The 13,969-nt window shown below is 40.7% G+C and overlaps 1 protein-coding gene across 1 annotated transcript in view; it reads right to left on the bottom strand.

The window, feature by feature from the left end:
- Positions 1 to 1,654: 1,654 nt before the first annotated feature.
- LOC137422708 (atrial natriuretic peptide receptor 1) overlaps positions 1,655 to 13,969 on the bottom strand; it is a 30,024-nt gene continuing 17,709 nt past the window's right edge. The window contains exons 9-14 of the mRNA XM_078771246.1: positions 9,713 to 9,800; positions 9,484 to 9,623; positions 7,602 to 7,754; positions 7,408 to 7,506; positions 6,037 to 6,128; positions 1,655 to 2,039 (exon numbers count right to left, since the gene is read on the bottom strand). Of these exons, the coding sequence (XP_078627372.1) occupies positions 1,995 to 2,039; positions 6,037 to 6,128; positions 7,408 to 7,506; positions 7,602 to 7,754; positions 9,484 to 9,623; positions 9,713 to 9,800 (617 nt within the window). The 3' untranslated portion in view covers positions 1,655 to 1,994. The remainder of the gene's footprint in view (positions 2,040 to 6,036; positions 6,129 to 7,407; positions 7,507 to 7,601; positions 7,755 to 9,483; positions 9,624 to 9,712; positions 9,801 to 13,969) is intronic.

Genomic DNA, 13,969 nt, shown 5'->3' with positions numbered 1-13,969 from the left:
GATTGACGGATTGAAATGTCTGCGAGAAAGTTTTCAAACTAAAAACTTAAGCAGCAAAAAGCAAGATCAAGGCCTACCCTGTGCTCGTGACGATCTAATGGTAAAATTCATTTTCGGATGCTCGGAGATAACAGGATATGGGTAATGTAACACCTTGTGATTTGGGAAACAGAAGGCCCATCCATCTGGGATCGAAAGATCAAATCTGATACTTTGTCCAAATGAAAATGCATTGGTTTGACGTGCCTTCTGCTTCCTTCGCAGACGTTTTGCCAACTTCGTCCAATTCTTTTTAGTCGGTCCCTTGTGCGGGAGACTTTTTTGTGTGTCTGTCCGGGCCGTAACTTTTTTTTACCATTTGAGTTTTGTCATCAAATTTTCACCAAAGCTTTATTATGAGAATACGGAGAAGACAAATTAATAATTTTGTCAAAAGGTCAAAGGTCAGCGTCACCTAAAATCATAAATTTTCATCCAAATTGACATGAAATTTCAATTTACCATTTGAGTTTTGTTATCAAATTTTCAAAGCTTTAGTATGAGAATATGGAGAAGACACATTAATAATTATGTCAAAAGGTCAAAAGGTTAAAGGTCAGCATCACCTAAAATCATACATTTTCATCCAATTGACATTAAATTTTAAGAATTTGCATATTGTGTCACTGAATTTGTTCACCAATCAAAAGCTAAAAGCCGATTTGTTTTAGATCAAAAGGTAAAAGGTCAAGGTTACCTAAAATCGCCAATTTTCACCCGATTGACCTGAAATTTAAAGAATTTGTATATTGGGCCACTGAATTGGTTCACTAATCAAAAGGTAGGAGTCAATTGTTTTTTTTTAAGATCAAAAGGTCAAAGGTCAAGGTTACGTAAAATCGCCAATTTTCACCCGATTGACCTGAAATTTAAAGAATTTGTATATTGGGTCACTGAATTGGTTCACTAATCAAAAGGTAGGAGCCAATCGGTTTTTTTAAGATCAAAAGGTCAAAGGTCAAGGTTACGTAAAATCGCCAATTTTCACCCGATTGACCTGAAATTTAAAGAATTTGTATATTGGGCCACTGAATTGGTTCACTAATCAAAAGGTAGGAGCCAATCGGTTTTTTAAGATCAAAAGGTCAAAGGTCAAGGTTATGTAAAATCGCCAATTTTCACCCGATTGACCTGAAATTTAAAGAATTTGTATATTGGGCCACTGAATTGGTTCACTAATCAAAAGGTAGGAGTCAATTGTTTTTTTTTAAGATCAAAAGGTCAAAGGTCAAGGTTACGTAAAATCGCCAATTTTCACCCGATTGACCTGAAATTTAAAGAATTTGTATATTGGGCCACTGAATTGGTTCACTAATCAAAAGGTAGGAGTCAACTGGTTTTTTTTAAGATCAAAAGGTCAAAGGTCAAGGTTACGTAAAATCGCCAATTTTCACCCGATTGACCTGAAATTTAAAGAATTTGTATATTGGGTCACTGAATTGGTTCACTAATCAAAAGGTAGGAGCCATTTGTTTTTTTTTAGATCAAAAGGTCAAAGGTCAAGGTTACGTAAAATCGCCAATTTTCACCCGATTGACCAGAAATTTTAAGAATTTGCATATTGGGTCACAGAATTGGTTCACCAATTAAAAGCTAGAAGCTGATTTTTTTTTTTAGATGTAAAGCACAAAGGTCAAGGTTGCATAAAATCATCAATTTTCATTTTGTATTTTTTAACTGTTTTTGTTCAGTTGATCATACGGAAGAAGAAGAAGACGTCTGAATACAAACGGACGCGGATGAGCTTTGCATTTTCAGATGCTTTCGAGTTTTTTACTTTGTGTTTGGAAAAAAAATCTGGAAAGCATGGTCATGTTTCACCAAAAATAAATATATCAATCAATACATTTAAAGTTCATGCCTATGAGTAATGTTTTGCTCGCTTTATGTGTTGGTTGTGTGGTACACCAAGAGGGTGCAGTGTAGTACATTGTGATATTCAAGGGTCTTCGATCTTACAATCTGCCGTCCAGCCACCATGTGACCATTTCTCCTTTCCCCTGCGTGAATACAAAATGTCATTCAAAAGGTTTTCCTTTCGTCATCAGTTCAATAAACTCACGGAGATTCCGCACAAAATGCTCATCACACATTGGGGAAGTGTCTGCTTGTTTGTGTGTTCATTTTACTTCGATGCACTCCTTAACCATGGGAAAGATCTCCTGCACATAGGAAACTATCCTGATAGCATAAAAGGGGCACCTCACCTTCTAGCAAACGGTGGCTTTGTCCCCTTCTTCCACCAATAAATTGTGCAGGCTTCCAATACAACTCGGCTAGCTTGTGGACTTCAGCCTGGCAGGCTGGACAGGACCCAGGGTCCCTGTCCTTACACCACGTTCACAAGTGGGGCTGGGACTCTATTGGACTGGGACAATACTCATTGTAAATGTATAAAGTACAGTGGATAGTGCCAGGAATGTGCGACCTAGAGGTACGCACACTCACCTTGAAGCTGTCTAGCCTGGGTTCGATTCCAAACCCAGCTATAAACTGTCATCCTGGTGTTTCAAATGCTGGGTGATTCATCAAAGTCTGGGCCTTCCCTCGGATGGACGTTAAACGGGAATCCCATCTGCCGGCATTATTTGGTGGGGATTAAGGACCCCACAGTGTCCTTCGCAAAGAGTTGTCGAGCTATCGCCTGCACCCTGAACAAATTACAAATTCCTGCCCTAACTACTGCTTGGAAGACAATGGCAAACCACCTAGAATAACCCTTGCTAAGAAACTGCTTTGGTGGCATCGACATTGTACCAGAGTAAGTTACATCAGAGACAGAATGTATTACTCAAGTATGTATGATGAATTGTGTATTAATAAATATGTACGTATTACATAAATACATGCCGGTATTACAGGTCATAGTGAAATGCACCAATTCCGGGGAATTAACTCATCCTTAATTTTGATGGAATTGACCCGTCTGTGAAGCCTGGCATTGGCTTAACGGTTAAAGTTTTCATGGTCCTGAGTTCAAGCCCCTGTCGTTGAATGAACACCAGGTGGGTTGACTCAGGCTGTCATCCTTTCGATGTCGGAAAAATTGGGACCAACTTTCTGGGATGAATGAGCCATTCGGTTATCCTGCGACGGAGTGGCGACCCATCGAGGACCGCCACAAAATCACTGTACCAACTTTCTGTTTCACCGTACCAACAACAAAATCACTGTACCAACTTTCTGTTTCACTGTACCAACAACAAATAAACTGTACCAACTTTCTGTTTCACTGTACCAACAACAAAATCACTGTACCAACTTTCTGTTTCACTGTACCAACAACAAAATCACTGTACCAACTTTATGTTTCACCGTACCAACAACAAAATCACTGTACCAACTTTCTGTTTCACTGTACCAACAACAAAATCACTGTACCAACTTTATGTTTCACTGTACCAACAACAAAATCACTGTACCAACTTTCTGTTTCACTGTACCAACAACAAAATCACTGTACCAACTTTCTGTTTCACTGTACCAACAACAAAAGCACTGTACCAACTTTCTGTTTCACTGTACAAACAACAAAATCACTGTACCAACTTTGTTTCACTGTACAAACAACAAAATCACTGTACCAACTTTCTGTTTCACTGTACCAACAACAAAAGCACTGTACCAACTTTCTGTTTCACTGTACCAACAACAAAATCACTGTACCAACTTTCTGTTTCACTGTACCAACAACAAAATCACTGTACCAACTTTGTTTCACTGTACCAACAACAAAATCACTGTACCAACTTTCTGTTTCACTGTACCAACAACAAAATCACTGTACCAACTTTCTGTTTCACTGTACCAACAACAAAAGCACTGTACCAACTTTCTGTTTCACTGTACCAACAACAAAATCACTGTACCAACGTTCTGTTTCACTGTACCAACAACAAAATCACTGTATCAACTTTCTGTTTCACTGTACCAACAACAAAATCACTGTACCAACTTTCTGTTTCACTGTACCAACAACAAAATCACTGTACCAACTTTCTGTTTCACTGTACCAACAACAAAATCACTGTACCAACTTTCTGTTTCACTGTACCAACAACAAAATCACTGTACCAACGTTCTGTTTCACTGTACCAACAACAAAATCACTGTACCAACTTTCTGTTTCACTGTACCAACAACAAAAGCACTGTACCAACTTTCTGTTTCACTGTACCAACAACAAAATCACTGTACCAACTTTCTGTTTCACTGTACCAACAACAAAATCACTGTACCAACTTTCTGTTTCACTGTACCAACAACAAAATCACTGTACCAACTTTCTGTTTCACTGTACCAACAACAAAAGCACTGTACCAACTTTCTGTTTCACTGTACAAACAACAAAATCACTGTACCAACTTTCTGTTTCACTGTACAAACAACAAAATCACTGTACCAACTTTCTGTTTCACTGTACCAACAACAAAATCACTGTACCAACTTTCTGTTTCACCGTACCAACAACAAAATCACTGTACCAACTTTCTGTTTCACTGTACAAACAACAAAATCACTGTACCAACTTTCTGTTTCACTGTACAAACAACAAAAGCACTGTACCAACTTTCTGTTTCACTGTACCAACAACAAAAGCACTGTACCAACTTTCTGTTTCACTGTACAAACAACAAAATCACTGTACCAACTTTCTGTTTCACTGTACAAACAACAAAATCACTGTACCAACTTTCTGTTTCACTGTACCAACAACAAAATCACTGTACCAACTTTCTGTTTCACCGTACCAACAACAAAATCACTGTACCAACTTTCTGTTTCACTGTACAAACAACAAAATCACTGTACCAACTTTCTGTTTCACTGTACCAACAACAAAAGCACTGTACCAACTTTCTGTTTCACTGTACCAACAACAAAATCACAGTACCAACTTTCTGTTTCACTGTACCAACAACAAAATCACTGTACCAACTTTCTGTTTCACTGTACCAACAACAAAATCACTGTACCAACGTTCTGTTTCACTGTACCAACAACAAAATCACTGTACCAACTTTGTTTCACTGTACCAACAACAAAATCACTGTACCAACTTTCTGTTTCACTGTACCAACAACAAAAGCACTGTACCAACTTTCTGTTTCACTGTACCAACAACAAAAGCACTGTACCAACTTTCTGTTTCACTGTACAAACAACAAAATCACTGTACCAACTTTCTGTTTCACTGTACCAACAACAAAAGCACTGTACCAACTTTCTGTTTCACTGTACCAACAACAAAATCACTGTACCAACTTTCTGTTTCACTGTACCAACAACAAAATCACTGTACCAACTTTCTGTTTCACTGTACCAACAACAAAATCACTGTACCAACTTTCTGTTTCACTGTACCAACAACAAAATCACTGTACCAACTTTCTGTTTCACTGTACCAACAACAAAAGCACTGTACCAACTTTCTGTTTCACTGTACCAACAACAAAATCACTGTACCAACGTTCTGTTTCACTGTACCAACAACAAAAGCACTGTACCAACTTTCTGTTTCACTGTACCAACAACAAAATCACTGTACCAACGTTCTGTTTCACTGTACCAACAACAAAATCACTGTACCAACTTTCTGTTTCACTGTACCAACAACAAAATCACTGTACCAACGTTCTGTTTCACTGTACCAACAACAAAATCACTGTACCAACTTTCTGTTTCACTGTACAAACAACAAAATCACTGTACCAACTTTCTGTTTCACTGTACCAACAACAAAAGCACTGTACCAACTTTCTGTTTCACTGTACAAACAACAAAATCACTGTACCAACTTTCTGTTTCACTGTACCAACAACAAAAGCACTGTACCAACACTAAATGCAAATGTCCTCTAATCTTGATGTCCCTCAGTGGTCCTCGATGGCCACTCTAAGTGTAAATTATATCAATTTCACTTATTAAATTCCGACGAGTCATTGTCACCTGCAATACAAATTCAAAAAGAGCCACAAAACCGCCAGCCTTCCTCACCTTCACCACAATGGAGCCACGGCACGTAAGCTGGTACCCTCCGAGGTCCTTCAAGATCGCACTTGTGCTTGGACTGCACTGTATTCGGAGTCCTGGACAAAATGAGAATCCAATAACGTTTCTAAGCTTGTGAAATACACAAAACACATGTAGAATAACCATTGTTATAATAGAAATATTTTGATCATCGTCGTTCATCTCAGTGTAGTTGTAAATACGATGTAAGGTAACTTACATGCAGCAGGCATTTTTTGTAGATTGGCATGGAAAACCGCCACAGCATCTTTGGCTTAGTTATTTTATCATTCTCTTCACTTAGCGATGCAATTAACATCTTGCACAACTATCGGAGATGCCTCTTTATGGTGGTTGTACCCCCCGACATGAGTCGGGGGCCCAAAATCCTCCCCATTCTTCCCTGCTGCCCGGATTCATCAGGGCAGTGCAGTCGATCACGGTCACAGTGCCGATCGGTCCCGATGGACCAATCCTTTCCCTCTTATCTCTTTCTTTCTCTCTCTCTCTAACTCTGTCGTGGCCATGGCCTCATGAAGGCAGGGGTACACCATCCTCGATGTGGGGGATCTCTGGGTCGCTCCTGGGAGATCAGTCGGCTGTCTCCATGCCGCGGGCTTGTTCAAGACAACTGTCCGGGGCTGGACAACAACAACAACAACAACAACTAACATCTTACACTTATATCGTGGACGCCTCTTCCTGGTGGTTGTACCCCCCGACTTTATGTTCCCCATTCTTCCCGGCTGCTCGGATTCATCAGGGCAGCGCGATCACGGTCACAGTGTGGATCGGTCCCCATGGACCGGCCCTTTCCCTCTTGTCTCTGTCTCCCTCTTTCTCTCCCTCTCCCCTCTCTCTCTCCCTCCCCCTCTCTCCCTTTCTCTGTCCCTCTCCCCCCTCTCTCTCTCTCTCTCCCTCCCCCTCTCTCTCTCTCCCTCTCTTTCTGTCTCTTTCTCTAACTCTGTCGTGGCCATGGCCTCATGAAGGCAGGGGTACACCATCCTAGATGTGGGCGATCTCTGGGTCGCTCCTGGGAGATCAGTCGGCTGTCTCAGTGCCGAGAGTCGGCTTGTTCAAGAGAACTGTCTGGAACTGTACAACAACACCAACAACTAACATCTTACAATAGTATTACTGTTATGAAAGACTTAGCAGAAACTCACCCTAATGTCAATATAATTGCAGATGGGAACAGTGATGGGGATAGAGCATCAGAAACTTGGACTCTGTCGGGAATCAAGCCGAGTAGTCGGCAAATTCGCTGGAAATCACGCTGCCACCAAACTAACCTGTTGTCCTTACACTGAAAATGACCCACATCACCCCTTATTGATCCAACGGCTAAATCCTTACCTTCACTTGTGGACTCCATGCGTGATGCTGTGTTCACCGCATCTCCAAACAAGCAGTACCTGGGCATCTTGGTTCCAACAACACCAGCCACAACAGAACCTTAAATAAAAGATGTTTTAGATTTTACAGGTAGATATCGACCGAATGCATTAATGGACAAAAGGAAACCATTGGATAACAATCTCTGTGCATACCTGAGTGAATTCCAACACGAATTTGAAGCATTGTCTGTGGCTTGTGTGGAATCACGAAGGATTGTGTCACTGCGATGAGGTCTAGAGCCATGTCTGCAATTTCACTGGCATGTCGGTGACCATTTTCCTTGGGAACTCCAGACACCACCATGTCTAGGTAAAGTAGAAAAGGAGACTTAATGATCAGGCTTGAATTTATTGTAGCCAAAGAAGGCCGATAACATGACAACTTTCAAAATGACGTACAAATTCGTAATGAGGGATCTTATGCACGTGCTGGGTGCATGTTTATAGTGACTCCGTTGTGCTCGACGGACACTTTTAACTTGCCATTGTAAGTGTTAGACAAAAGAGTGGCAGTTTCAAGATGGTGAACCATAATTGTTGTGTTCCTGAATGAAAATCGGACTCATGGAAATATAGGAACACGAGAAATATCCGTGGATGATAGGAGTCGGGTTTGTATCATTTCTTGTTAATATAATTACCTTGTGGCGACTGTGGTTATACCCCTCTGAGTACCCCTCTGAAAACTGAGAAATTTTAACGAAGAAAACATAACTTATAGTTACGATGACGGGATTTATTATCTACTCAACTCTATGTCACCTCAAACCCCATTATAATATTACATAGAAAACTGCGAATTGTTAGTTTTGAATTGCGACCAAAGGAGTTATATCACCTCCACCTAATTTTCTGAGTAATTCAATCATATTTTATAATCACCATCCACTTTTGACTTTAATATAACTCTGAACCCGTCCTGCATATCCACAAACATTTCCAACTTACTTTTCAATTAATCAGTAACTCCAAAGTAAGGCGCGACCAATGACGCACGGCACACGGCAAGCTAATCGAGGCTATTCACTGGAATTTCCGAACACCTGCAAAGTCCAAAATCCAGCAAGTAAGTAAGCAAGTAAGCATCATCAACAGAATAATTAGCAAGTTGCTCATTGATTCAACTTACTACAGTCAGTGTGAAACAACTTATCTTAAACACAGACCAGAGAAACCATGAATGGAATGGGAATACAATTACAAATAACATTTCCATTCGTTCATAACATACATAGCAAAATAATAATAATATTAATAATAAGCGTAATTACACATAGATTCAAAATTGATACAAAACAAAAAAAAAACAAAAAAACAAATTGCAATGCATTTCGGAGGACCTCCGCCGAACCCCTGAGACTGGCTAACTGAATCCCTGGGGTTCGGTCAAACCCAGGTTAAGAACCATGGGACTAGACAATTCAAAGTCATGATGTTCTCCATAGTAATACGGCAGAAAGGAAATACCTATTTTGGGGGGAAATCCCCCCCCCCCCCTCCCATAGAACCACAAAGGGGCAGATGTTTTTAATGCATTGAACAAACTTTGGTACATCACGGGTGATGAAGGTTGTGGTCAAGTTTAATCGAAATCGTGTGTGTAGTTTCAGAGAAAAAAGCAAATTACTATTTTGGGGGGTCAAACCTGGACCCACTTTGACCCCTGGTAAAACCCCGTAGACCCCGATTTTTTTTTTAATGCCATGAACAAACTTTAGTCACAACACAACAAATATAATTTGTGCCAAATTTGGTCACAAACCCTTCAGCGGTTTCGGATCAGAAGAAGTTGCAGGTGTTTACGGACTGACGGACGGACAGACTGACGGACGGACTGATGGACGGATGACGCGCCATTGCATAAGATCCCCTGAACTTCGTTCCAGGTGAACTAAAAATTGTGCATGCTGGATCTGTTTCTACAGCAACTCCAACCATATGTCTGTCATACAAGCGAATGTTGGGTGACGGCCCCTTTATAGCTGAGTATTTTTTTGTACAACACAGAGTAATGTCGATCCCTTTGTCAACTTACATGCATCACCAATGGTTTCAACCTTATAGACATCGTAGTTATCAATGATATTGTCAAAGATTGTGTAGAGCTTGTTCAAAAATGTCACCACTTCGTAGGGAGTACTGGAACTGGACAGCTGTGTGAAACCCACAATGTCACTGAAAGAGAGGTAAAGTCATAGAATTACAGACAGTTGTTGCTACAATATGATTATTTTACTTGAGGAAATGCTTTTGGAGTTACATACCTAAAGAAAATGGTTGTGCTGCTGTAGCTTTGAGCTTTTGTTGTTTTGCCTTGTCTCAGGTCGTCTGCAATTTGTTTGGGTAGCATGCCTCAGGAAGAACAACAGGTGTGCATTATGTGACAACATTACGATCAAATCCACAACAAAAAATATTTGTTCATGAGGAAAAGTACCGGTTTCAATTTGCGGGGAAAAGCTTAAGTTGATCTATCAATGAAATTAACTTTATGGACTTAAAAAAGATTAATTGAGTTGCACTCTTGTTTTCACCTAGAGACAAAGCTCTGAGCTACTTATACTCCCCCCCCCCCCCCCCCCCCGCACCGTGAAATGGTGGTGCAACATCTGGCGGTGGAAGTTGAATTTGTGTAATAAGAGGGCAAAATATCATGATTGCAAAATGAAAATTTGACATCAACGTTATTCATGCCTGTTCTCCCGTCATTTCAAAAAGTGAATGTTGAGCTTTTCGAAAACACAAAACAAGAACGCACAGACATCTTGCACAACTTGCATCTTGCAAAATAATAAAGAGAAAGCACAGACAGACACCAGGGTTCACGATGTACAATAGATGGTTTCCCTTCCTAGGAACTTCAACACAGAAAGAGACCATTCAGCCCATCAAGATAGTGTAAGAGTGTGAGATTTAGCAGGATTGAAAGACATATTCCAAGTGTTTGACCAGCTGGTGATTTCATCAAGGTTTGAAGAGAAGGAAGAGGATGCAGCCTGCCTATCTGAAAAGGATGAGTGATGTCACGGCAGAGGGTGGAGTCATCAGCAAATATCTAAAAGGGATTTCCAGAGAGTCAGAGAGATCATTTATTAAGTTCAGGGGTAGGACTAGGCCCAGAACGCTGCCCTGGCTTAGACAGAGAGAGGAGATGAAAGGATTCCGTTGAGAGCCACACCTTGGCTACGAGAGTAGAGGAAGTCAGGAAGCCATGTGTGGAGTTGCCCTTGGATGCCACAGACAGAGGGGTTGGAGACCAGGGCAGGATGCCAGACTGTATCGAAAGCACGACATATACCTCGTATCTTGATCTCATGTCTCGTGATATATATGATAGAGACGGCCTTGATCTCATGTCTGACAATGACCGCCTCCATCCATTGTTGGGCGAGAAGAAGCAGCATGTCCAAGGTTGAGTGACATGGTCTGAATCTGAATTGATTGATCTGAGATGAGGCTGTTGGAAAAAAGGATTTCATATTAACTGCGATAATGGACCTCATGACTTTGTTGATGCACGCAAGCTAATTGGTCCATAGTAATAATCCGTTATTTCACTTTGTTACCCTCGCCTGAGGAGAGGGTATTGCATTTGAGTCGGTTTGTTTGTCTGTTTGTTTGTCTGTTTGTTTGTCTGTTTGTTTGTCTGTTTGTCTGTTTCTTTGTCCGCACAGAATAAATATGATTCTCTGCAACCGTTGGTCCGATTGACAGGAAAGTTTCACCATAGGTGCAACTCCACCTGTAGAATTTTTTCATGATAATTATGATGTCATAGGTCACGTGGCTCGGCCGCCATCTTGGAAAAACCGAAAACATTTGCACCTCTATATCTCCGAAAGCGCAGAATAAAAAAAATTGAGACATGGCTCATTGTAAAGAACTCTCCATGGGGAATAAAATATGTTAATGATGATGTCATAGGTGCCTCCATTATGACGTCATAATTTGACAAGTACAAAACGTCATCCGATCAAGATGAAATTTCTTGAGCATAATCTAGGAAGAAATTAGTGGAGAAAAAAAATAATGATGACGTCATCGCTCACGTGGTTCGGCCGCCATATTTGTTTTAACACAAAAGCCTTAAAACCAATGAAAATACATCCTGGTGAGGGTCAGCAATCTCTGATTGCTCTTTTTCTTGTTTATGTAATGTAGTGACATTGGCTGATGCTGTTGGGTTTTTGCCTCTGTGGTGATTTATTCGCTGCACAATTTACTTTAATGCAATTACTAATGATAAGGATTTCTGGTAATCAAGGCCCATTGAGGCCCTTTAGGTAGTGCAGGCTAATGCAGGAATAAGTAGAAAATACAAATGACAAATACTAAACTAAAGAGGAAATCAGAGGAGGGACACAAAACCAGCACATACTCACAATAGCTCTATAAAGTGATGCCAGAGTTGTGGAGTGCATCCATATATTTGGTCATTTTTTTGTACAGATGTCGAGGCTCATGAAGGAGCTACGCAGAATGAATGCAAAGAGCTACAGTGAATGCAGGTGAAGAGACTGATGGAGGGGAGGAGTGGAACAGGTATATAGAAACACACAGGCGCACCATAGTAAGGCAAGGGAGAGTCTGGCAGGAAAAGGAGTTGGGGTGTGTTGGGAGTGTAGAAAAATCCAACGAGTTTGTTGTCGGAAGCATAAAACATTCAACCACAAGGGTCATTCATTTTGGTTTTGTGACTGTAACATCCATAAGTGGAAGCGCACATGTTCTTGAATTTCCTCTGAAGTAAAACACCTTGCTCATGAATGCACCACCCCCAACATATACACAACAGGTAAACCTGGATGATTTTAAAATTAATCTTAACCCATGGGAATTTGAACCAAGCCTGAAGCATGATACCTCTTACATCCTCCCTCTACCAATCTATCTATAATTCCAGTAATCTCTGTGTGTATGTATGTATGTATGTATGTATGTATGTCTGTGACCGCTGTTTCTCGACAACCACGGGTCCGATATACTTTAAACTTGCCAGGTATATTGCTGGGGACCCGAGGATGTGCCTTTTCAAGGTTTCATATTAATCGGACAAGTAGTTACCGAGCTATGTCCAAAAAACGATTCAACCAATCAGAGAGCAGCGAGCTATCACGTGTGCCGAACGTGCCGAACAGACTCTGCCTCGGACGGCACATTTGAGAGCGTATTCATTTATTTCACGTTGGCAAACTATGTTGGCGTTAAACTATGTTTTAAAACTAATTAAAACTAATTTGCGATTCTTTCGCTTTCCTGCGCGTTTGTGCACGCTATGGCGATTTCTTTACCAAACTCCGCAAGCCGTTCGCTTTGGACCAAACCATTTCATGTAAATAGAGGGGGGGGATTGTCACCGTACTCGCAAGCCGTTCGCTTTGGACCAAACCATTTCATGTAAATAGAGGGGGGGGATTGTCACCGTACTCGCAAGCCGTTCGCTTTGGACCAAACCATTTCATGTAAATAGAGGGGGGGGATATAATTTTAGATATATATATAGTACGGGCATGCCCTAGTAATAATAAAGAGTTTAAAATATTCGATCTTCCTACTCCAATGTCCAATGGAATGCGATCCAAGCCCAGAGATTCTTAGCACCCACTGGACTCATCTTATCCTGACCTCTCCCATTAATCAGCAATTTGGAAGCTTTTGGGACTGAGGACATTTTGTTATGTCATGTTGAGGGTTATTGGGCACTGTTTTATCCCTTGCAGTCAATGAAATACGCAAACTACAGCACCACAGTTCCATTGCTCAAGCAAAACCCATATACAGTACTGTGTTAATTTGACCATTGGCTGATAATATCCTTGTAATTCATGGAAAGGTACAATTATATATCTTGATGTGCTTCATCCGCATGTGATTTATGCATACGAGCTCCTACATAAGACTGAGGTCAATATGAGATAAAACTAGAAAGCATATGAAAATGCAAAGCAAGTCCACATCCGCTTTGAAAGACTTCTTGTTACCTCCGCCACCAAAGGTGGATGGAGGTTATGTTTTCACACCTGTTTTTACAAAGACATGTCTGTCCGTTTCTCTGTGAACAAAATATCTCAAAAAGTTGTCGATGGATTCGGACGAAATTTGTCAAAGATGTATCGTATGTGACAAGGACGAAATGATTCGATTTTGGTGAGGATCCGGATTCGGATCTGGCTACTACAATTTTTTAAGTGATTCTTCACCATTTGGAGATTGGGCCAAAAACGATGCCTAGCAGGATATCTCAAAAAGTTGTGGACAGATTTGGACGAAACTTGGTGGAGATGTTGGGTGTCTAACAAGGACGATTCCATTCGATTTTGGTGAAGATCTGAATATGGATTTGGATAAGAGAATTATTTAATTTTTAAGTGATTCTCCACCATTGGGAGATAGAGCCAAAACGATACATAGCAGAATATCTCAAAAAGTTATCGATGGATTTGGACGAAACTTGGTGGACAGGTTGTGTGTGTGATAAGGAAGAATTGATTCAATTTTGGTGAAGATCTGGATCCGGATCC

This window comes from Myxine glutinosa, chromosome 2 (assembly GCF_964187855.1).
Source record: "Myxine glutinosa chromosome 2, kmMyxGlut1.1, whole genome shotgun sequence".
In the NCBI taxonomy this organism is placed as follows: domain Eukaryota; kingdom Metazoa; phylum Chordata; class Myxini; order Myxiniformes; family Myxinidae; genus Myxine; species Myxine glutinosa.
The sequence above is the reverse complement of the archived record's forward strand: the minus strand, read 5'-3'. Positions and strand labels throughout refer to the sequence as shown.